The sequence below is a fragment of the Equus caballus genome, chromosome 18 (assembly GCF_041296265.1).
Source record: "Equus caballus isolate H_3958 breed thoroughbred chromosome 18, TB-T2T, whole genome shotgun sequence".
Classification (NCBI taxonomy): domain Eukaryota; kingdom Metazoa; phylum Chordata; class Mammalia; order Perissodactyla; family Equidae; genus Equus; species Equus caballus.
This window is the reverse complement of record NC_091701.1, coordinates 58213483-58239592: the sequence shown is the minus strand read 5'-3', so window position 1 is coordinate 58239592 and position 26110 is coordinate 58213483. Positions and strand designations below refer to the sequence as shown.

General features: G+C 37.8%; 1 protein-coding gene across 29 annotated transcripts in view; it reads left to right on the top strand.

Moving 5' to 3' along the window:
• Positions 1-25769, top strand: part of ZNF385B (zinc finger protein 385B) — a 383440-nt gene extending 357671 nt beyond the window's left edge. For all 29 annotated transcript variants that reach the window (XM_070241352.1, XM_070241356.1, XM_070241359.1 and 26 more), the window contains 4 exons: positions 20974-21219; positions 22004-22182; positions 22758-22859; positions 24254-25769. In XM_070241352.1, the coding sequence (XP_070097453.1) occupies positions 20974-21219; positions 22004-22182; positions 22758-22859; positions 24254-24472 (746 nt within the window). In that variant the 3' untranslated portion in view covers positions 24473-25769. The remainder of the gene's footprint in view (positions 1-20973; positions 21220-22003; positions 22183-22757; positions 22860-24253) is intronic.
• The last annotated feature ends 341 nt before the right edge of the window (positions 25770-26110 follow it).

Genomic DNA, 26110 nt, shown 5'->3' with positions numbered 1-26110 from the left:
CGGAAGGGTATCGCCAATATGGCAGAAGCCTTGAACTGCCTCCAACAGAGCCCAGTTGGGTTGTCCTGAACACTGTCCATGTTTCCAGTAGAATTTTGAATCAGTCCATCTTAAAGATTTCCACTGGGGACAAGGGGATGGTTTTGTTTATCCTATACCAATGACCATACCATGGAGACTGTGAGAAGATAGTCTCAGAAAAAGATGTAAGAAGAAAGGAAATAAGATAGGCTACCTCAGAACAGCTCACTTTAGTTTTCAGCATGTTGCCTTTTGCATGGCGTCAATTCCTCAGGTGTGAATCCAGAGCAGTTATTAACTAGTAGATCAGTCTGATTTGCCTGGAAAGGCAGCACTGCATCTTTTTATAGTCACCCTGTTGCCTTATAAAAGTGCATTTTCAATTTTGTCAAAGAGTTTTTCTGCCAAGAATACAAATGGAGACCCTTGTCTCGTCATTTTTATGGGTTCCCCTGTGTGTTTCACAATTTTTATGTGTTGTTACAAATGGGGCCAAGTTTTGCAAATGACAACTTCTCATTTCCGCTGACTGCCGCAGGACTCCATCGATTAGCCAGCAAGGTCTTCCTAACTGCCTCTTCCCCCATTTCTGTCTCTAGCAACAGGACCTTGTGCTGTTGAGTAGAAGAAAATGATAGTTTTCCGCTTTAGCAGCATCTGTCATTTATAGGCAAGGGCCGTCATAAATTTGACATACATCTATCTAAATCCAGGAGGCTGAGATTTAGTGTCCCTCATAAAATAATAGATTAACCATATTTATGACAAACATCTTAAGCCTAAAATTCTTGGGTACAATCATGTAGAACATAAATTGAGTCCCATCTGTCTAAAGAAGCCATTATACTAAGGCTCATGTTTTCATGAAATGTACATATATTATTAAGACTTTCTAAGTCAATTTAAAAAATGAAACTACCTCCAACTTTGCCCATGCGCCTTGAATTTGACAACAGCATCCTGCCAGGCAAGGCTGAAGATTCTTATGTAGTTGTTTGTCATCCTCTGGAAACTAACGTCTGAAACTTTTGAGCATTTTCTGTCTCTTCGAAACAATACAGGGTATTTACTGTCAGGTTCTCCACTTCTAAAAGGTATTTCCTAGTGTTGTCCTAAGAAAGTGAACCAAAAGCTGAGATTGACATACGGAGGATCTGTTAACCTATGATTTACTAGGGATATGTTATAAACCATTTCAAAAAGCAAAACCTTGGCTATCTTCTTGTTAAGGCTTATATCACTATTAAAAACTTTCCTTGTCTTCAGACATATTCATTTTAACTGGCATTCATCTCTTTCGATTACATTTATTTACAACCTTCTGTACTGAAAAGATATTGGAGTATAAAAGGACTTTGTATGTACATTGAATAATTTTTAAATACACAACCATAAATGCTCATGAGATTTTAACGAAGGTTATTACTTACATTTTTATGACATGCCACTTATTTGCTTCAGGGAGAATTCTCTTACAGTGATATATTTTTCTGAAATGAGTGGATGATCAAATGGAACTACTCAGTAAATCTTTGTAGATTCTGTGGGCAGAGCACTGGTACCAGGCCCTCTGGGGGATTTTGAGCCCAATTCTCATGATGCTCATGGGCTATTGACACACCAATTTAGCTGTAGAGTACAAAGCTTAAAGTGTTCTTCATAGAAATACTTCTGAAGTATTTTCCTCTTTCCTGACTTCTTTCTTGAGAATTAGGTTCAATATCACGGACTCCAGGCATAGTATTATGTAGTAATGGTTTGGTGCTCTCATTTCTATAGACCAGCACTATCCAATGAAACACTCTAAAGTGATGAAAATGGTCTATAATCTGTGTTGACCAACATGAGTGCCACGAGCCACACATAGCTAGTCAGCACCTGAAATGTGGCTGTGCTACTGAGGAACGGAATATTTATTTTATTTAATTTTAAGTAGCCACACATGGCTACTCTATCGAACAGCACATCTATAGACTGCGGTACTCTTTGCTCTTTTGACTAGCAATGACTCCAGAGAAGGCATTAAATTCCCCGAACCTCCCTTTTCTCATCTGCAAAATGGAATAATGCCCTCCCTATGTCACAGCAGTGTTGTATGGATCAAATGAAATGATTGGGAAACAGCTTTGCAAAGTGTGAAGCATAATAAAAATGCCTATTATTGATGTTCTTACAGTGTTTTGGTTTTTTGTTTTTTGGTCCTCCTGGGGCATCTTATTTCAGCTGTCCCTTCTTGCTGCTGTCAGTGAGAGGTGACAGCTGCCCGTTGTGGTGGTCAGCTGTCCCATCTTCCATTATACTGCACCTAACATAGTATATTCTTGAATACCAGATCCAAGCTTATTAGACTTATATGCAAAAAATAATTTTTACAGTTTTACTAATAATAATTAATGTTTAACTGAATGATCATTATGTGCCTGGTACTAATATGCTAAACATTTTATATATACTATCTTATTTAATGATTATAACAATCATCTGATGGATACTAGAAAATGAGACCTAGAGAGGGAAATAATAGCTCAGAGTCATTCCGATAGAAAGGAATTTCAAGGCCAGAGTCTCACCCAGGCAGTACTTCAAGTTTACTACCATGATATGCTGCCTTTGGATGAAGGTTTATGGACTTTACTGCACATCCTTTTGAAGGCTGTTTGAGATTGTTTGTCACTAGGTCACACTTCAAGAAGTCTGACATCTCAGAAAGATGTGTTATTTCTTTCCCCACCCTATTTTACAATTGGTTTTGTTAAAAAAAAAAATCAAGTTTTGAGTGGCTTTGAATAAGGATATATTAACCAAGATATGATTCTTAAGTGCCATTTACCTACTTCGCATGTATATCTTAGTAAAAAGAGCATGAGCTTGAAGTCAGACAGCTTAGCTCCACCTCACACTGACCATATAACCTTGGCCAAGTCATGCTCACTGACTTTCTATATCCCCATCTATAAAATGGGAGGGCTAATAGCTACCTCCAGGGTTGTTGTAAGGACTAATGAACTAATAAATGGGCCTGGCTCGGTGCCTATCACCTAACAGACACTTAGTAAGTGATAGCCATAGAAAGCAATTGTTAGTTCAAAGAAACTTCCAGACCCTGTCGTTATCTTGACTTCTGCAATCATTTCATGCCAGGCTGCCGTGCAACAGTGGCCTGCACTTACATTCCTCTTTATGTGCCTGCTTTATTCCCTTGTCGTAATTATTTGGACTTGTGTTTTCATTCCAGGATACTAAGGCTTGATGAGCCTGACTCTCCCAGTGGGGCATTTAAAGATGGAAAGACCTTGTTGATCTTCCTCCATTTTTGTGTAGTGGAGGAAATGTCTTTCTACCCATTCTCCCACTAGTTAATGTACTTCATCCATTATGTCTCCTGCAGCTCCTGGTACTTCATCCTGCACATGGTAGTCATATGGTTAGCATATATTAAATTAATATCATTAAGTAGAAGTTAATAGGGGACGCTCTGGTGTATTCCCTAGAATGTGGTCAGGGTAAGAACATGCTGGTTAGCTCTTTTTCTTCTTAATCAATAAGGTGGATGCCCCACCTCACAGCTCAACCATCTGCTCTATGTACAACTACAGAATCAAAAGAAGAGACAAACCATCCATTTGTTGAGGGACAAAATTGGGTGTTACATGTGCAGAAGCAGCCGTCTGGAGCCAGCATGGCTCCTGAGATCAAAGGAGTCGGGAGGAGGGTGTAATCAGAATGAGAAACATGCCCCTGCCTGACAAGTCCCTGCTGGCATTTATGTCTGTAAATACAGAGAAATTTGTCAGCCCATATATTTTATTTCTAGCTTCTTGCAAAAAATTTTTCTTAGTGTACAGTTTTTTAGTATTTCTTGTGTACTATTAATTAGTTAGCCTCTAGAAAAGATGTGCTTTGTTTTCTTTCAGATATGAAATTACATAAATACTAGAATTTCTTGTCACAATAGAGATTACTTTATTCCTTGCTTTCAAAGATCTGAACTGCTGTCAGAATCTTATGATGATTTTTGCCTATTTAACTAGCATAATGGCCATATCTAAGTCAAAATAATTTGTCTTCCCTAGCACAATATCTTTGTTTTTAGTTATCTAATAACAAATAAAATCTTTTTATGCAATGTGGAAATTAATTAGTGTACTGCATTTTGAGTTTAGGCAAAGTTATTTGTTTTATTCTTTTTGACCAAAATTTTACCCAATCCTTTGACGAATCCATAAGACATAATGATTAATATCCAGTAAGTACTTTGAGAGTACTTTTTTTTAAGTATTTTGAAAGTCATTAGCAGATGTTCTGTTTATATTACTTATGGCATTTTAAATTGAGAGAAACTTTTGGAAAGCAATGTCACAGAATAAATCAAGAACCATAAAAATGTTCATTCCATTAGACCAGTTAATTCTTCTTCTTATAATTTATACCAAGGAAATAATCCTAAATGCAAAGCAAGAAAAATCAAATGTTATGCATGAAGATACCCATCATAGTATTATTTGTATTAATGAAAAATGGAAGCAAGATGATCAGTACTAGGGAAATTATTTAAATAAAGTATTTGTACCCAATAGAATATTATGCAGCTTTAAAATAAATAAAAATAGCAACATGAAAAATGCATGTAATACGTTAAATCAAAACTTACAAAATGGTTTATTCATGCATTATATTTGCTTATATTTATTGAACCTCCACTGAATACCTGGCACCATGCTAGGCACTGGGTAAATGACAGTGAATCAGGCAGACTTGTGCCTTTTCCTCGTGAGAAAATGTCTGGAAGGGAAGATACTGAACAAGTGATGACAAGCCTGATGAGTGAAAAGCAAGGGCCACTGACCTAGTCTGGGAAGGAAGGGAAGGCCTAGGCAGGGGATTTAAGCTTTCTATGTCTGATGGGTGAGAAGAAGTTAGCCAGGCAAACAGCTGCCCCGGTTTGGGGGTAAAGGAGAAGAGTATTCTCATCAGAGGGACCAGTAGGTACCCCATAGACTTGAGATGTGAAAGACTACGCTGTTTAAATAACTGAAGGAATGAAAAGACACTTGGGGACAAGGAAGGGAATTTAGGATGTTGGTAAGAAAGTGGTTGAAGTGATAGCTAAGGAGAGAAATGAAGGCAGAATGAAGTGATGAGCATCAACACGCAAATTCTTAACCTATATTTGTACATGGGTCCCTGTGAGTGACTAGTGAAGCCTGTTCTCAGAATAATGTTTTTAAATCATAAAATGAAATGTATAGTTTTACAAAGAAAACCAATTATATTGAAATTCCATTGTCAATTTTTTGTTGTGATATAGTGATATAGAAACAATGTGCTAAACAAGATCTAGCAACAAGTCTAAGATCTACCACAATTTTGAAGTGGTAATGCGCATAAATGGTATTTCAGGCTTTCCATGAAAACTGTAATGTCTGATGAAAATGTCTGACTTCCATTGTAACAAAGTTACAGATCCTGCTAAGACTGCTCTAGTTTGTTGCCTTCCTTTATAAATTTAAGGAAATGCCAAATTTCAAGTAGAGATAAATGAAAATAAAGATACATTTTTTGCCATCCAAGTTCATGGATCCCGTGAACTCACGGGCCCCTTGGAAGTCCACAGACCCCAGATTAAAAACTCTTGTTTGCTATGATAGGGTTATGGTTGCTTTTTTCTTTTTTCCTCTACTCTCCACACGCTACGTTATTTGCATTATAACCTCTTCTAATGACTTGGTGTGGTTTATACATCTCGGGGCACAGGTAGGATGGGAAAGAAACAGCCATTTGTTTTGCATTACAGTTGGGAGATTCACAGTCCGTACTGCAATGTCATATCTCTTCTTTGCTCAGTTCTCTTATGGTCACAGTCATAAGCTCCCATGTTGCAACATTCCTAAGGGACCCAGCATGACGAGGAAGCCAGACAAACCCCTTTGGAGGCCCAGGACTCTTGGATTAGTATCACTTTTTAAAGGAGACTTTCTATGGTCAACAGACTTTCTCCTGCAATCTGTAGGTCTTAAATATAAAGCTGGCTTTGACACCTTTGTAATAAAGCAGCAGATTGAATTTAGGCACAAATGCTAGACTCAAAATATGAAAGTATGATTGGCTTCTAGCGTATATTTTTAAAGGATTGATAGCTTTCTTAGGCCTGGGCAGTCCAGCCCCTGAAGGTTTCCATAGTCTCCTTAGGGCAGGCAGGACCCAGCTGGGTCCGTAAAGAGAGAGAGAGCCTATACGCGTCTCACTGGAGCAGCTGGAGCCAATAAGCTTGTTTGCTGACAGTAGTATCTTTTTGCATTTTCTCTATTAAATAAAGATACATTTTTTAGATGAAGAAAGACTCAGTTTCCCCAATATCTCTCAGGCTAACCTTTCTATTATGAGTGTGTGCCTCTCCCTGAGTAGAGCATCATTAACCCTCACCTCTGCATCTAGAGAAGAAGGAGGTGGGAGGAACAACTTCAAACGTTTTCCTTGCACCTTATGAATCATGTTTCCTCTGTAAAGGGCTATTCATTTAGAAGAGAAAGAATCTGCTCCTTATTCCGCCTAGAAAATCAGTTTTTAATTTTATTCCTGGTTTTTGAATTGTTACTGGACCTACTCCCTGAGGGACTTGATTTGAGTGACATGAGTTACTTATTCTATTTTCCATAATAAAGCTGCCTCAGAAATAGCTGTTTCACATCTCTCGGTGACAAATTGGAAAAGGGGCAATTTTTCAACCTGAAAAAGTTGAAATATGATTTGTCTATTGTATAAGTCAAATGGCTGGAAAACTACACAAAATAGGAAAAAGCTGTTCATTAGATTCAAACTCTAGCAAACAAGCCCTCTTTTGTGCTCTCTTAGAAAAGTGGCAAGTTGACTAGTGTCAGTGCCAGCTCCTCGAGACAGAATGTAGGCTGCCAGCTTTCAACAGGGTGATATTTGGAGATGCCACAGTTTTATCTGAATGTGAGATTGACAGCTTCTGCTCCCCAATAAAGTGGCACGAGGGACAACAGGTCAGTTGTCGTGTGGTGCTCAGACAAGGAGGGCAATGACTGTCATTTCATTGGACTACAAAATCACTGTAGGGTTTAGCCCAATGGCCAGACTCCGATTGACGTAGGCTTTCAAATGGAAAGAGCAGGGATGTCCTAAGTCAGGGGATTTCTGTAGCCTGGCAGGAAATTACAGTACAGGAACTGTTTTAACCTTTCAAAATTAGTCGCCTGACTTTCATGGGTTCTAAGTTACTTAACATAAATCAGCTTTTTTGTTTTTTTAAGGTAAAACAATGATTCAGTGAAGAGTCACTTTAATTTATAGACAATTTTTCCGGCTTCCAGGATTAGTCTAAAGGCCAAGATATGAAAATTAGACATAAACACACTTAATTAGGAATCAGCAAGCTTCACAGTGATCAACAGTTCTGGAGGAGAGAGGATTTCTGGAATTTAGCTGGAGGCATGGTAACATGGCATTGGATGTGAAGGGCCCGCCAGCATCAGACTGGCACAATGTATGATATTTTAGTGCTCTGAGAATTTCACAAACTGGCTTTAATTTCTGTGTCTTCCCTTGGCTACTTGATGTTTCCAGGCTTGTCACTTAAGTACTCTGTTTTGTTTTTCACATCTGCAAAATAGCATAAACTATATAGAGCTCTTTCAGTTTCCAAACATGGCCCAGCAGTTCACCCTTAAGTGGGGCATTGAGATCAGACATTTTCCAACAAGAAGTCCTATGACTAATAAAGTAAGTCAGCTGATGAGTAGTTGTTGTGAGATAAACTAGCCCATACTATGCTATGCTGGGTAACCCTTGGGAACACTTGGAATCAGATCTAGTTGAAAGGAAGCGTCTAGTTGAAGGAAGCCTAAATGGGTGTCCTGGGTACTGGATGTACCCAGTGTACTGGGACAGTCTCCAGCCACCTAGTGTAAAGGTTATGTGCCTTGGGGTTTAGGTTGGTCATGAGTGGTATCATCACTTAAGACACAAAGCCTGCATAATGACACCTTCAGTGATGGACATCTCTTACCCAAAATGATGGGGGAAATTAAATAATGTCAAAAAACATAGTGCTTGGAATTTCTTAAAGGGCATCATTGCACAAATATATCAACCATGCAATTGTTGATAACGCAGATGGATATAGTATGATGTAATTTGTTACCGACTGCTTACAACATTGCCAGGATGGGTCTTTGGGATACAAGCCTGTGATGAATCTCCCAACAGGACAGCTATAGTTCCACGAGAAAACTTGCCAGAGAACAGGACAGCAGTTTAGTTGCAAAGAGGACTGGCTATACTCTGGTGACATTTTGTTTCCATGTGTACTTTAGAATTTTTAGCAGCGGTACGTGCTTATTGTTTATATGTAAGTTTGTGTGGGATTTTTAATAAAGGAGATAAAGAAATCCACAGATTTGTTCATTTTATCAAACATCAAAATGTTGGACCTGGCACAAAGGAAAGTGTTTGTTATTATGACTGTCCTAGTACATCTCAAGGAGATTCAGTCTTAAGAGCATTGTTTCAGTCTCAAATTACATTAATTTATTGCTCAAATATATCTCTGGCAACAATGATAAAAGTATTTTACATAATCAACAGCTGAAATGTATTTGTCTGTTCTATCTATATTTATTTCACTAGTTATGATTCAGTTATTAACAGTGAATTTTTCTTGTATTTTTATTTGTGAGGCTAGAAAACACTGCATTGAATTGAGCATTCCTTATTTCAACAAATTTATTGCCCACTTACAGTTTTCTGTACACTGGGTACAAAGGTAAATTAAGACATTATTCCAGAACTCAAGAATCTCTTTCCTGGTAATAATTTTAAGTGCAAAAAAATTATTATAGTCAATGTAAGATCATAATATAATTATATTGAAAGGACTATGAGCACATAAAGAGAGAAGGCAGGAGAAGGTGGGTTCAGAGACTCAAAGTAGCAAGATCTGTAAACAAGTTTTATGGTAATCCAGAGGGAATAGATGAGGGCCAAAATGAGGCCATGGCACATAGTAGATGCTGATGAATGTCTGCTGGATCGGAGGGTGAATAAGGCTGATGGAAGAGATATTTAGAAGATAGTGTCAATAAACTTTGGTCATTCATTAAATGTAGAAGATGAGAGGGAAGAATTTAAGAATCATTATTGGCAGTTCCAACATACAAGTGATAATGTCATTAATTGATATGGGGACCACTTGGAGAGGCCCTTGTTTGAAGCAGCTCACCCATTTGATATCAGGAATGTTGAGTTTGAAATATCCATGAAACATCTAGAAATAGATATCCCATAGACTGTTATGGAAAAAAGGGTCGGGAACTTATGGTGAAGGCAGTGATTTCACCTGTGGATTTAGGAATTTATGTCAATGAAGTGGAAGAAGTCACTGGAGTAAATTAGATCATATAATGCCCAAGAAGAGGATAAGAATGTGACCTTGAGGAATGCCAACACTTGGGGGCAGGCAGAAGAATGGGAGCTGGTGAAGGGGGCCTAGCTGTTGTCGAGGGTGAAGGAGGACCAGGCAAAGACAGTGTTGTGGACTGGCATTTCCAGAAGGAATTTGTGCCCAATGCAAGAGAAGGTTGAAGAGAGACCATTGGCTTTTGCAGGAGGGTAAAGATGGACAGGAAGAGAGGAAGTGGAAAGAGCCACTTCACACAACCACTTCGAGTTCATCACCATAGAGAAGGTGGGTGGAAAGTTCCAGGAGCAAACCAAATTGGAGAATGACTTTTGGAACATGTAAGTTTCAGCATTTTGTAAACATATAGAACCCAGTGCAAAGAAAGTAGTTGAAGCTATAGGAAAGAGAGAAGAGATTTAAAAGATAGAGAGTCTGGGAGGAAGCATATACCTTTTCCTCAGAGAAGTAAAGAAAATAGGTGTTGATAGAAGAAATTGTAACATCAGGGGTAAACTCATCCAGCATTGCTATTTCTCTAAGAAATAGGAGAGCAGACATTTGCTCATGAGAGGTTTGCAGTATTGGTAGGGATCTTAAGAAGAAGGATAAAGATTCCATTGGGAAGTTGACTGACTAGTTATTCCTCTTATAGAATCACTTTTTTCCCATTTGTTTGTCTGTTTTATTGACCTGTTTTCCACGTATATGACTTGTCACTATATATGTTCCTAATTTAAGCAAATCTAATCTATAAGATTACAGAATTTTAAAATGAATGTGTTTACTGCATTGCCAAGGGAGTTCTGCTTTCAAAAAAAAATCTTTAAATAGTGCATTCAAATTATTCCAAGATTTTCCAAGCTCTTTTTGTACCTCATCTTTCTAATAAATAAAGGGAGGCAAACTGACTGTTGTATCTGATCGATATCTGCAACGTTAGTCTTAAACCTGTTCATTTAGACACGTGTAGTCCTGTCAGACTACAAGTGAATACCACCGATACAGTGATGATGCTCAAGCATCTGTATATCTCTTACTAGATTTTGTTTTGCAAAGAGCTCCAAGGTGCCCAATTGGCTTGTTCGTCTTGCAGCTTGCATGCTGCTTTTTCTTTTGCAAACCCATTAACTACCTTAATGGAATTCTACTTTAAACTTTAAAATATCTGTCATCCGTTGGTGGTTTCTATCACTTGTCCTATGTCAAATGTGTAGATAAGGAGAGGACAAATGAGGCAAGGCTTGAGAAGTCTTCTACAACACACCAAGGGACATACATACAGCTTCGCAGTGTATTTTCATCTGCTGCAGAGCCCCACAGGCCTCTCAGCTTCATTTCTCACAAGAATGCATAACTGGTAAGGAAGTAGGTACTCTGACTGACACTCATTAATTTCTCATTATTCAGAAAATGGGAAGATAAAGAGAAGAGAATGATTTCAGAATTCCTTATCGAAGTAAGCTAACTTGGTTTAATGAGTGCTAAGCAGTAATACGGGCATTGCTTTGTTTTTCAGAAGAATAATGAGATGTTGGACAAGGTGCTTGTGAATACAGGAAAGAATATGACCCACAGTCCTTTCACTGCATGCCTCTGTTGCTTAATTCTTTTTAGTACAATATTAAGTATAAAAAGGAAAATTTAATTGTAAAAAGTGACAAGCAGTATCCTTCGCTGACCTCAAAAAGCACAAAGTATGATTCTGTTGAAATTGTGGCCTTGCTTTCCCGAGCACTTTTCTCAAGTTTTGGGGCTCCTTCACTGTTCTGGAAGGATTGTCTTGGAAAGACATTGGTAGATATCAACGGGCAGGGCTTATGGTTTTTCAACGATTCTTTTTGATAAATGGCAAATGACTACACAATAAGCAGAGAACCTGTTACATTTTCATTGAAAGAAAAATACACACATTAAAACTCTATCTGAAATTTTGGTCTTTTAAAATCATGATAAAAAATAATATGCAAATAGATGAATAATATTGGCCCCCCAAATTAAGATTATTGCTTTAGGGCATGGGGTATGAGCTGGAGTTGTCCAATTGTGGTGATTTGCTTATGAAGACTGGACCACTATTTTTTTTAGTCCTTGGTGACAAATGGCATGGATTTAAATATCCACAGCCCCTGAATAAGGAACAGATCCCATGACCTTGATCTCATTAACATTGACTGTGTGTTGCTTGAGCATAGGCCCCAGAACTATTAACTTTTTGTTGTGTCTTCCACCTGAAGCCCTTGCCTTTCCTCTACAATCTTCTTCGTTCTTAAAGCTCAATGAGAAAATGGTAGTATTTTGCACATGTATGATTAAGGTACCAATCACCTAAGTCACTTGCTTGAGATTAATCAGTGAGGGATGGAACTAGGAATAACCAAGTTTTCCTGGCAGAGAGACCAGGAATTTTGGCTAGCATCCTAAATACCATTATCTCTAATCCCAGTAAATGGCATTACCCACCATTCACCGAGTGTTCATGCCAAAACTGTAGTAGTGATCCTTGATTCCTCTGTTTCTCCAATATCCCACACCTAATCAATCAATAAGGCTAGTCATTTGTACCTACAAATATATTCAGAAAGTACTGCTCAATTCTCTATTAACCATCCTGGCCCAAGCAAGTGTCAGCTCTTGTGGACAACTACAGTAGTCTCCTAACTGATCTCCTCGTGTTTATCCTTTCACAGTCGATTCTGCACATAGCAGGCAAACGATCTGATGAAAACATGGCTCAGATCACCTCTCTCCCCTGCTCAGTAGCCACACTTAGATTACATCCAAATTTCTCTCATGCTCTACCAGACTGTACGTGATCTGGCCCCTCGTCAGCTCCTCCACCACTCAGCCATCATTCACCCCATCTTCCCTCACCTTCTTCATCTTGTTTCACTACAAGGTTTTTGTCCTTGCTATTCTTTCTTCCTGGAATGCTCTTCTTCCCAGAATTCCTACCATTTCATTCAGTGTCTGTCAAACATCACCTCTTTAGACAGGCTTGAACTGACTCTGTTACCGTGCCCTGCCTTATTTTTCTTCTTAGCACACTTATTACTAAGAGAATATATATATATGTGTATATAATATATATGTATTATATATACAGATACTTTATATGCTCATATAGAAAATATTTTATCTATCACATATATATTTCTTATATTACATATATATTTTATAAATACATATATAAGCATACGTGTGTGTGTGTGTTTATACACATGCATGCTTTTCTGTCTCCCCCAGTAGATAATTAATTTCATTGAGTCAAAGATTTGGTCTTTTTCACCTCTAACTTTAGTTCCTAAAATAGTGTATATCACATAATAAGTACTCAATAATTATTTGTTGGCTTTGTTGGACTGATGGATGGTTATTTGCTTAGGATATGTTCCTAGAGGGGACTTACTTGGTGAAACGGTATGAACTGCATATACGTTTCAGGATGGTTATACTATTTTACACCCCCACCAAGCAGTATATATGGGTATTATATCTTATTTTCCCCTCCCTTACTGTAATTTTTAAATCTTTGCCATTTCTCAGAGGCAGGAAATGATACCTCTTAGTAGTTTTAATTTGTACAACTTGATAAATCAAGATACATGTTATCAAAAGCAACAATGCAAGGAAATCTTTACTTCATATAGGGAATCAGAGACCTTCTTTGGGTGTTCATTAATCCTGCTGAGAAATTAGCCAGGAAGTGAAAACTCAGGGATAATGACACCTATGTAAATTTTTGCTTGAAATGGACTTTTTAAAGGCTGTTGTCATTTGCTTTCCTAAGTTACATGCAATGTCGAAACCTTTGAAGAAACTATTAAAACACTTACCTGGTTCTCAGCAAGTTTTTCCTATAATGTGCTATTCTTTGTATGGCATCATTTAACTAAGTACAAAGATACTACCATCCACTTACCTTTATTCAACAGTGTCAGGCCTTCAAGAAGATATTACTGAGATTGAGCATTTTTAGTCTATTCTCCCTCAAAGCAGAAGAGCAGTAAGAGGCACTTGCCCAGGATTCAGAAGCCTGTATTTGAATCCATGCTTTCCCACTTATTAATTGAATGACTATGGGCAAGTTACTTAACCTATCTAAGCCTTGGTTGTTTTTTTCTTTTTAAACAATTGTAGTTATCATAAGACAACATTTAGAGAGAGGAAAGCATGCCACCACCTGGGAGATGCTTTGTCATACATATATCTGACAAAGAACTCTCATTTGGACTATATAAATAATTCCTATAAGTTGATAAGAAAAAAGCTGAGAATCCAGTTTAAACAAAAAAGGAAAACATTTGACCAAGCACTTCACAAAAGAAGATACACAATTAGCCCATAAAAATATGCAAAAGTATTCAATATCATTAGTTATTAGAGAAATACAAATTAAAACCACAATAAGATACCACCACAACTCCACTGGAATGGCTAAAACCAAATGGACTGATAATACTGATCCCATGTGTTAGAGAGGATGTGGAACGATTGGAATTCTCATACATTGCTGACAGGAAAATAAATCAGTACAACCATTTTGGAAAACTGTCTTCAGAATCTACTAAAAAGATAGATAGATAGCTCTTTAAAGCCCAGCAATTCCATTCCCATGTATATATATTTAATATAAATGAGTATTTATGTCTACCAAAAACATGTATAAGAATGGCTATAGTAGCATTATTCAAAATAGCCAAAAACTGAAAACATTCTAAATGTTCATCAATAGTAAAAGAAGTAAATTGTGGCACAGTCATACAATGGAATACTACCCAGCTGTGAGAAAAAAAACAAACTTCTTCTATGTGCGACAACATGGATGAATCTCATAGACATAATGTTGAGTGAGAGAAGGCAGAAACGAAAGAATACATATTGTCTGATTCTACTTATATGGAATTCAAAAATAAGCAAAACTGATCTAAGTTGATAGAGATGAGAACGGTGGTTACCTTTGTGGGGAGAGGGAGTATCAACTGATTGGGGGTTCAAGGGAGCCTTCTGGGGCGGAGGAAACATTCCGTATCTTTATATCTTATATATCAATATCTTACATTTTCTATATATATTATCTTGTGTTTACATAGATGTATACATATGTATAAATTTGTTAAATTTTATGTGCCTTACAGTATATCTTATACCTCAATCAAAAAGAAATTAAAAGATACAGATAGTAACAGTATCTACCTCATTAGAGTGTATGAAAAATAAATGAGATAATGAATGTAAGTTCTTAAGATACTGCTTGGTTTATAGCGAGTAGTCAATTAGTGTCAGCTATAGATTTGTGATTATGATTGTTACTTTTACTATCACCGGAAGATCTAACTGCCGAGAGCAGCCATTAGGCCAAATTTTTTGCTCTGCATAGAAGCAAACTTCCCTAAATAGTAATTCTGCATTCAGCTTCTAAGAATCATGCTCCAAACAACTTAACATTACTAGTTATGCATAAAAGGAAGCTTGTTATTATAGTAAAGTTTACTTCCTGGTGAGTGTAAAATTTTTTAACTCCCAAAAATGCACTAGTTCCCTTTCAGAATTAAGAATTTTTTTAAATTACTTTGAAGCACAAATCATCATTAATCTCATGAAAAGATATTCAACTCCTTTAATATTAAAAGAAATGCAAATCAAATTAACAATGATATATTGTATTTCGCCTGTTGGATTGGCAAAAACAATGGATGATTAGGCTGGTAAAGGTACAGGGAAGCCGGCAGTCTCTTACAAAGCTCTAAGGGTACTAATTTGTATAACTACCTAGAGGACAATTTGCCATTGTGCATCACAAGCTCAAAAACGTACAGGCTCTTTGTCTCAGCAATTCCTCTTTAGGAAAAGTGGAGGTCCTAAGGAAATTATCAGACAAGTATACAGAGATGTCTATGCACAATGCTGTTTATATATCTGGTCTATTGAATACATATATGAATTCAGTGGAGTACAAACATGATTGCCTATATATTCTGTTGAATCTCCCTTTCTCACTCCTCAAAGACATTGTCAGATGTCAAAATGTCTGGTCTTATTTGAAATTTTAGGCTCTTATCCAGTTGAACACATCCTTCCTCCTGGCTCAGGTTGGATTATGGGAAGGGACATAGTCTACTCTTTTTTCTTTCCCATCATATCATTTCTGATTCTTGCCCTTTCCAATTGTCAGGGGTAGAAGGAATTAGAGGGGGGGAGGAAAAGCAAATATTTTTGTACTTAACACAGTCATTGATGCCCTCTGCATAGCAGGTGTCCAAATGCTTCTTGAGGACCATGTGCAAGGTCTTCATGTGGTGCTTCTAATCCTTCCCCAGCCCCCGCCACCAGAGGTCCATTCCTCAGCCTCTTGCTGCCAGGGTCCTGGTGATCAACCTTCTTGTGTTGGTACTAACAACATGGCTCAAGCCTGGCCACCTTTCAAGATGTCCTATTGACCCAAAGAAAACGCATTCAATCTTGACATGCCAAATTGAGACTGCAGGTTCTTCTACTTCTGGCCCTTTCTTGGTCCAGTCCAATCTCTCTCTAACCTTCCCTCCTCTTACTTGGTCTAGTATGAGGGGCAGATCACTAACATCAGAAGTTGTCTGACTGGAGAATGAAATACCTGTATCCCGTCCTATCTGCACTTCTAGCTTTCCTTGTTGAGCTGGATTCAGAAGCTCCCAACCAGGCCAGAAGCTCATGCCAATGAGTCTTCCCATCTTTATATAGTTCAGGCATGTGGGTATAGCATGTTGCTAGCAGGGTAAATTCAACTCCCTCTTATAAATGCTACAGATATGTGTCTGGGGGTTCCTTGGGGACCTCCTCTAAGATGCTGAATTCAGTGGAGTACAAACATGATTGATGAACATTGCTGAGATACTTCTGACAATTGCTTTCAGTTTTAGGTCATGTCCTTCTTTCTGAAGCAACAGAAGGTCCCATTCAATATTTTTTTAACCTTTGTAAATGTGCAAACCAGGAATAACCCAAATGTCAAAAGAAGAGAAGTTGAATAAATTATACTATCCATATAAGTAAATATCATTTAGTGTTATAAATCATGATCCAATTCTACATTTATCGACACAGAAAGATTTTCTTGATTTATTGCTAAGTGAGAAATGTTAGTTATAGGATAATATGTTTCTGTCTACTCATATTTACTATTGTATAAAAACTGGTTTGGAGTAATAGATATCAAAACAGAATCATTCTAAGTCAAGGGTCGGCAAACTATTACCTGTGGGCGAAATCTAGCCTGTTGCCTGTTTTTGTAATGAAGTTTTATTGAATCACAGCCAGGCTGGTGGCTGCTTTCCTGCTATAACAGCAAAGTTTAGTGGTTGCAACAGAGACAGAATGGCTTGCAAAGCCTAATATATGTACCATCTGGTACTTTACAGAAAAAGTTTGCCCACATTTATTTTAGGTAATGGACTCATGGGTAATTTTAATTTTTAAAAAATTTTTATCTGAGTTTATTTTCTACATTGAGCATTAATTTATTGTGCAAAATACATATCTGTTATTAAACCATTGAAACTTAGGTTAGAAAAACTTACTATTTGAGGGCCGGTCCCGTGTTGTGATTGTTAAGTTTGGTGTGCTCTGCTTTGGCGGCCCAGGTTTGCAGGTTCAGATCCTGGGCGTGGATGTACACCATTTGTCAGCCATGTTGTGGTGGCGACCCACATATAAAGTGGAGGAAGATTGGCACAGATGTTAGCTCAGGGCTAATCTTCCTCAAGCAAAAAAAGAGGAGGATTGACAATGGATGTTAGCTCAAGGTAAATCTTCCTCACAAAAAAAAAAGAAAAAAGAAAATCTTACTATATTAATTACATTAAACTCAAGTTTTAAGTGGAATCAGAAAAATTTGATTATAGTTTCCAAAGTTCTACTTCAAAATATAAGAACTACAATGTGGAATATTAATTGCATTTAAAAGTAAGACCTATATCTAGACATGGCTCTTTTAGTTACCAACAGGATTAGTTTCTGAAAACTACTATCAGAACTTCTGGCATGTTCTTTTCATCTTCTGGGTTAGCATATTAGTCCTCTGAGGCTGTGTTTGAGTAATATAGTGCTAAGTTTGATAAATAGGTGGGTTAATTTGAGTAAAGTTTTTGGAGTAAAAAATAAAGGTGATAACTGAATATTGAAGACTGATTTCCTTCACATGTTATATATGAGATATGAAAACATTTCCAAAAAGAGAGGTTTTCAGAATGTTTAGAGCTTTAGAAAATAAGTGAATCAATACGGAACCTCCCAAGAAGGCTGCTTTGAAGAACTAAATTCACTTGGATGCATAAATTATGAATATTTATTACAAAGGGCAATTCTGATGTAGCTAAGTAAATTTTGCTTCAAAATCCTGTAGGGTAAAGCCTTAAAAAAGGTGTGTGAATAATCAGGAAATAATTAAGACAGTCAGAAGACCGGCTAATTAACATTAGGTGAGGGAATACTTGAAAATGGAATTTGTATTAACCAGAAGTTCCAGATGACATGCATCTTTATTAAAAGAAACAGAAGTAAACAGTACATTAATTAAACTTTCAAATACACAAAATAAGGAGGCTTTAAAAATGCCAGTAATGAAGGCGAAATAATATAATGGATTTGGATGAAAATATCAAGCAATTAAAATGAGATATAATAAAATAAGGCTTTGAAGCTTATAAATTTACACATCCAGAAAGGATGCCACAATTTAAATATATTACTGCATCAGTGAATTTCCTGCTTTTAGGATCTGTCTTATTGACTAGCTAGTATTAATCCAATGGAACAATTCTCTGAATATTTCCAGAGTCAAAATATATCCCTAATATCCTCAAAGATTAAGACTCTGGCTTATCTAGGGATAAAAACTAACTAAATATTAGTCATGTAAATGTTAAACACACCATACCTCTTAGTATTTTTTAAAAGGGAAATGGCTACCCTTCCTATCTATTTTAATAGTTTTAAGATATCCTCTGCCTTTTGACTCAATCCACCTTTACAATTATATCTCCCATTACATCTAAATCTGACCTTCAAAACTCAGCCTAAACACCATTTCCTTTATGAAAAAGTCTCTTTCTTCCTAGCTAGAAGCAATCCTTTCCTGCTGTACGCTCTCATGCCTCTTACCAGTTTCTATCATAAACTGGAGATCTCTGAATGACTGTCTCATTTCCCCTGCTAAACTGTTACTTTCTTAAACTCTAAACCTACTCTATTTACTATTCTCTTCAATGTCTAGCACATTGTCAGCAATTAGCATATTGTTAATATGCATTTGTTAATGAATAAATAATCTTTTGAAAATGAGATATGAAAAGGAAATCTGTTTAATTTTTCTTAAAGAAATAGGGATATAGAGAAAAAGATGTAATTTCCTCCATCTTTTCAATGTAACCCAAATCAGATGATTGTTGAGTATGAAAGATATTTTCACTTAAGGCAAATATGCTTTAAAACTAAACAGTAATTGTAAAACAAAGCAACAGCTTTTTCACAGCTTCAGGTGACTATTGTACGCCTGTTATACTGTTAATGCCATATGAAGTCCTCCCTTTGTGCAGGAAGATTATCGCACCACACAGTGAACGGTTAGAGAAAAGATCATGTTCATTTATGCTACCCACTAATCTGTGGAACATTATTTAATTTTGATGAGCCTCAGTTTTCTCATCTTTAAGACAAGAATAATCATTTTGGATCTTACCTATTTCACAGGTTTGTTGTGAGAGATAGTAAGACAATGTAAGTGACAGCATTTTGTAAATTATAAAGTTCTGTGTACATGTAAGAGTGTATGAGGGAGATCAATATAAGGGACATTAAAATAGTAACATGAAAACATGAGAGAATGAATGAGTAAATGACTAAAACAGGTGAGATTATTTAGGCCAAATTTATATGAAATATCTTATGAAATGCTTGAAGCAAGGAAAGATTTTGCTGTGCAATAAGTTTCCATCACAAGAAACTGAGTAATTTCATAGGGGCAAATGTTAAGGTTACTGAATTATTTTGCTGCTTTGTGAGTTCTATAAAATTGCAAATTCAGAGAGACCCTTAGATGAGAGAGTTCCAGACCTGAAATAATCTTCAATCTAATTTACTTACCATGGCCACTTAGGAAGAATGATTTTCTTTCCTTCTCTCATACTATTGAGGTCAGTTTGGTAAAAGCCTAAGATCTTTTCCGTCATATTTCATGTCATCCTGAAGTTTTAATAAAGCTGCTGAAGAGGAAGTTTAGATTGTGGAACCCAAAGATAAAAAGGGATCTGAGCATTCATTTATTCCAAACACCACCAAGACCTGAATTCATCTATAGAATCCCTGCTATGCCTAGTTTTGAGCTGGATGGATCCAATGCAGGAAAAGGGATGGAAATCAACTGCTGATCCCTAAATCAATTAAGTAGAAATATGATCTCCTGTCATTTTTGATGTGTGTGAAAGTTGTAGTTGGCCCCATGTGAGGAACAGACAGACACTACCATGTTGCTCTTCCCCTAGTCACGCCTTCCCTCTTGGTCACCTAGGCCAAGGTACACAGTTCCAAATTAGCTAGAGCAATTAACAAATGAATTTTCAGTTTTAATTCCCTTTCTCTCTTAATGAGAGTTTATCAGCATATCTATAGACATTTTCTAAGAGCACCAGCTCTACTAGAATTAAACATGTAATGGATTTTGCTATTTCCTAAGAAGTTCCCGTTTCTTTCCCAAAGGAGCCATTGAACAGAGCCTGTCTTGAATAGCAAATGAACCCCGAAATGTTAGATTCCATTAAAGTCACTCTGACCGCTCTTATAGCCTGCACATGGGCTTTGGGGATCATAAGCATTTAGCAGCTACATGTTCAAAATGCCAAGATGTCTGTAAATGATTTGGCTAATCCTCCTATTGTGCTTATGGTTAATGTCATTATTTCAAACTTATGATTTAGACTGGCAGTAACTAATAAGTATAACGAATAGAATCTTTGCATGTTGCATTTTGGATAAATTGCATTGCCATTCAATGAGCAGCAAAAACTTAACTAATCATAATCAAAATTAACCATGTTTCTTCCCTCCCCTTTACCCCAAAGTTAAAATTTTAACCTTGGTGTAAAAATTGAATTTTAACTTTATATTCATGTCATAATTAAAACACGAATAGTCAAATGAAACCACCATTGCATGACTTATTTCATGTTACCATCATATGATGTAATCAAATTGGAAGGTAGCTGGTTTTCCCATATATTACAGACTTCCCTGGAGCAACATTTACAAGTCAAGGACATCAGACAGAAAGTTACCTGCTGCAAGTGGGAGGACAAAGTCATTTTTCATAAGTCATCATGCTTTGATAACCTGATATGGAAACTGATGGCAGGGAGTTCTTTTTCAATAAAGTTCAATGAACTGGTCTGTGCTGAAGTAAAAACTACACATGAAAATCAAATTTCTATTTTGAATTCCTGTAAGTTTATCTGTGTTTATATGATATATGAGGCTTTAATACTATCTCTCTGTATCTCTCTTAGAAGATAAAGGGAAGTTAAAGGTCACCACTTCCAGTCAGCCGTCAAGCTCTGAAGGCGGCTCATTTCTCCTCAAATCTGGCCCAACACCTCTGCCCCCTGGAGCAGCCACTTCTCCCTCCAAGAGTACCAATGGAGCTCCTGGTACTGTTTCTGAATCAGAAGAAGAAAAAGCCAAAAAATTACTTTATTGTTCACTATGCAAAGTGGCTGTGAACTCCCTGTCTCAGCTGGAGGCACACAACACAGGTCAGCAGCCATCGCTGGGATTTAAATAATGTTAATAACAAAACCCAACTCTGCCCATCAGAACACCATCTCTTTTGTTGTTCAAACATTAGGTTTGTTCAATGTCTTCTCTAGTTTTCTAATTCAAAGGAGTGATTCTCAGAAAAGTCTGATATAATCACTTTGGAAACAGCAAGGCAAAAGCAGGCTAGAGATAAAACTTGTTCCTTCTTTATTTTCTCAAAAGCATCTAATACTTCCCAAAACTCATTATGACGAAGTGACAGAAATGAAGACAAATATCTATGCCCAATGTTCACCGCAACACACTTATAAGAGAAAAAAATGGAAACAACCTAAAAGTCCCTCAGTAGGGAAATGTGGAATAAATCATAGTAACCCAATATGATGGATGATATTACTCAGCCATTAAAATGTAATTATAGGAAAATATGTGTATGATTTGATATGTAAAATTTTCAGGATATTTAATTACCATGATCCCAATTTTGAAAATTTTTTCAGTACACCAGAAAAAGAACCTGAAAAGAAATACACTAAAATGATAACAGTGGTTATCTCTAGATGGTAAAAATATAGGTAATCTTTATTTTCTTTTTTATATAGTCATGTTTTCCCACTTTTTACAACGAAACTGTGTTAAACTTATAATCAGCATTAAAATGGTCATTAGCAAAAAGTATTGGGAAATTCAGCCTGAAGATAAACTTCTCAAGGATAAGAAAACAAAGAGCTTCATTTAGTTCTTAAATAGCTATTTAATGTATGTCTCTTTCTATGTTAGGATCTAAACACAAGACCATGGTGGAAGCTCGTAATGGGGCTGGTCCAATTAAGTCCTATCCTAGACCCGGGTCAAGATTAAAGATGCAGAATGGCAGTAAGGGGTCAGGACTACAGAACAAGACATTTCATTGTGAGATCTGTGATGTTCACGTTAATTCAGAAATTCAGCTCAAACAGGTAGTGTATCTTCAATTGGTCATCATTGTTGTTTGGGGTCACCACTTGACTGTGAATCTTCTAATCTATATAATGATTCTCAACTGTGCTCACAGTTAAATTTACTAACCTTTCTAGGATGCATACAATATACAACATGCAGGTGCTATGTGGAAGAAAAAGTACCAAATATTTGCGCACCTACTATTACTGTATGTCAGATTCCAGGCTAGGTGTTAGAGATAGATGAGCACAGTGGTCACCTGGACCTTACAGTAGAGCAGGAACTTCTGGAAGATAAGTAAGATGTTCACCCTGTCTTCCAAGGACCCAAAATCTGGGTAGGGCATAGACTCATCAGTCAGGGCGTAGGCAAAATCGGCTAAGTGCTACGGAGGAAGGGAAGGGCAAGAGGCATGACAATTGAGTGGGGAGCAAGTCCTAATTTAGAGAGTGTGCTGATTTTACCCACGCCACCTTGGAACTAGGGACCTAGAACTGGAAATGGAGAAACCAGCTACCTCTCCCTAGGAAATACATTTTAAGTGGAATGAAACTCACATTTAGCTTCAGCTAATGCATCAAACTCTTTTCAGCACATTTCTAGCCGAAGGCATAAGGATCGAGTTGCAGGGAAACCACTGAAGCCGAAATACAGTCCTTACAACAAACTCCAGCGGAGCCCGAGCATTTTAGCTGTAAGTTCACCTCACCCACTCACCTGTTTGGGGGGCAGCCTTGCTGGCTTGCGCGGGGAGTGTAGGTAAGGAGAGCCTAGGGACTGACTGGTCCTGAAAGGTTTTGAATTTAAATAGCCCTCATAGAAGTTTTAATGAATTGCTTGTTTCCTGCTGTAGGACACTTGAAGGATGCTTCCTTAGAGAAGAGAAACTGAACCTCTTTAAGAGCTAATGCCTTACTCTTTACCAGGGCCTTTTGAATAAACTATATTCTTTAGCCTATAAAGAAAAGGCTCAGGAACAAGGACAAGTGGTGTCTGAGGCATCCTGGAATGTGTTGAACCTGGGAAGAGGGATTGCTTTCTTGAAACAAAAATCCATCTATTTAATATCCTCCTCCTCTCTGGCTCGCTTGCGCTCTCTCTTTCTGCTGCCAGAAAGTGAAGTGGGTGTTTGTATTGCTCTCTCTTTCCAAGTCTAGCAGGCATGTTGGTAATCAGCCTGTCTTACCTGTTCTCAATATATGTGCTGTTTTCAGTTTCTTTGCTAAAATACCCAAGGGCTCCAGCCAAAGAGGCCATATAAACACCCAGATGGATGGATTTCATAATCGGCCCAGTGTGGCGTTCTGTCTGAGGTTGAAGCTGGGATTGGCCAGCTGGAGGCGATGGCAAGACTACCTTCCAGTTTCTCCGAACCCTCCATCTGACGCTGCAAGCAGGTGTTACCTGTATTAAGCAAATCCAGCTTGCAAAATTCCTCCTGATTGCGAAAGAGAGAAATCAAGGACTGATTCCACCTGGGATTCCTTTAAATGGAGAATGTTTCTAGTCCACTTACAATCATTCCCAACAACAGATAATTGTGAGCTGCAATTTTTCAGGGAATACTCTTTAAGTGGCCAGAGGGAGAGGTGTCAACTGACTTTGTTTTCTTGACTCTCCATGGGTCCCTTACATCCCGAACCCGGTTACCTAACCCAGTGCTCAAAGAAGTCACATGGAGGTCATGCACATTCTCCAAAGCAGCCGCTCTCAAGGCTGCCTTGTTGTTTAAGCAAGTCAGAATTTTGAAGTGAGCTCCATTGTCTACGCAGGAAATCTTCTGGGTCTGTTTGTTTTTCCCTTGAGGGCAGCAGCATAAAATAGCTTTAGCATCTCTCCAAAGAGGTCTTCCTGTGTCCTAGTCCCCGGGGGCAAAGACCCCCAGAAAAGGGTTGAAATGGAAACAAATCAAAGTAAAGATATGCCAAGAGCCTTTGAAACCAGCTTTGAGAAAATAATCATTTCTGAGAGTAAAGATTTTTAAAATCTGACTTCTTAATGTTGATGTTTTACTTATGAAAATCTATCTGTGGTGCCGTTGTTTAAAACAATATCCCCACTCCATTACCGGTTTTCTCCCTCTCTTAGGCAAAACTTGCATTCCAGAAAGATATGATGAAGCCTTTGGCCCCGGCCTTCCTGTCCTCGCCCCTGGCGGCGGCGGCGGCAGTGTCCTCGGCGCTGTCGCTGCCGCCCCGGCCGTCCGCCTCGCTCTTCCAGGCTCCAGCCATCCCGCCAGCTCTCCTGAGGCCGGGCCACGGGCCCATCCGCGCCACTCCTGCCTCCATCCTCTTCGCTCCCTACTGACGTCTACGAGCCCCAGGCACTTGAGGCCAGTAGGAGAGCTGAGTAGGCAAGCCAAAAGGATTCAGCGATGTCAGCATTTCGTGTTCAGTGCCCCCGCGCAGCCACAAAATGCAGCGAGCATACCACCCCGAGCCCGACTCCAAAGAACAGATCACTAGACTCAAGAGTGCTTTTAGGGACCGCGCCTATCATTTAGGAATCTGAGCAGCACAGGCTTTATTTCCCTAGTCCCTCTCCCTGCCCGCCGTCGTCCGCCCCCCCCCCCATTCAATTTGTATATCTGAGATATTTGGTTTCTTGCAAACGTGTTGGTCAGAAAAATATATACATAAAAATATATCATTCTCTGACTATTTTTCCATGGGTGTGATCTGGCTTAGAAACAATATGGAATATTTTCCTGGCAGACTTGAAAACTAGGGTCTTCCTCACGTGTCTGTAAATAACTCTGGAATCCAACTGGGCACATTCTAGTGTGGAACAAAAACAGATGAACACAAGTGCTGCCTTGTGGACACCATCTCCCCAACGGATCGCAGCGTTTTCTTTCTGGTGTACTCTTGTTGACAGGGATTGTGTACTGTTGTAGACCCGAGTACTGTCGTATCCTGTGTAGTGCTAGATGTGTATCTCTTGTCTGAATTAAACATTTTTAGTTGCTGTGTAAATGTTAGGAAGCAAAGTAGCTTTGAATTTTCTCTTTAAGAGAACAAAAGATAAAGTAATGTATTTTCTTTATTTCATATTTTATTTGGTGATATTTAAACGAAATAGAAAGCCATATAACATAGCTATAATTACTACCTGTTTGCTCTTTTTGTTTAACTTATTTCGTAGCTTCCACACCGTTGGAGTTGCTAAGCAAATGTACACAAACAGAGCAAGAGCTTCCTAAATTGCACATGTTTGCACCTCTTGCGCATTCTGCAAGAAGACAATGAATCCATGTATTTCTACGTAATTATCTTCTTCATTTTTAACCTGTTTTCATTTGTAATGATGCTACATAATTTTGTGGCTCCCTAATGCAATAATGTACAGAAGATAAAAAATTTATAATTGAACAATTTGTCTTTCTGTTCACTGAATACGTTGCAGGTCTCGCTCCTGTGCCCCCCCCTTCTAAGCTGATGTCAACGAGACTGGAATGTTTGTGATATTGGGGGGCAAGAGGTATCATAAATCAACAAAATAGAGTGAACTCTTTTAGAGCATCTATATCTGCAATCTGTAAATGGTAAAATGTCTGTGTATTTTTTTAAATGTATCTTTTCAATAAAAGTACAAAAAATAAAAATCTGTGTTTTCAAAGTTATTTTCTCCTGAGACATCTCAAATTTGAAATCATCTGATGAAAGATTTTTCAGTAGGTGCAAAGATTGCTTCTTACATATTTAACATTTTCAACTCTTATTTGCAGCATGTTTATTTGTCATGTTTATTCATTACTGTTCACAGCATCTGCATGAGGCAAGACTGTACTGCTGTTTTCCTTCTGAATCTCTAAGAAGTTGGGTCCAAGTTGTGAGTGTGGCCCCAAATCACAGTAGCAGCCTGCTAAAAATTTGTGACTCTGATTTTTTTAATCTTCTGTGAGGCTTCTAAATCCCTAGCCTGTCTTTCATTCGTGTCCACGGC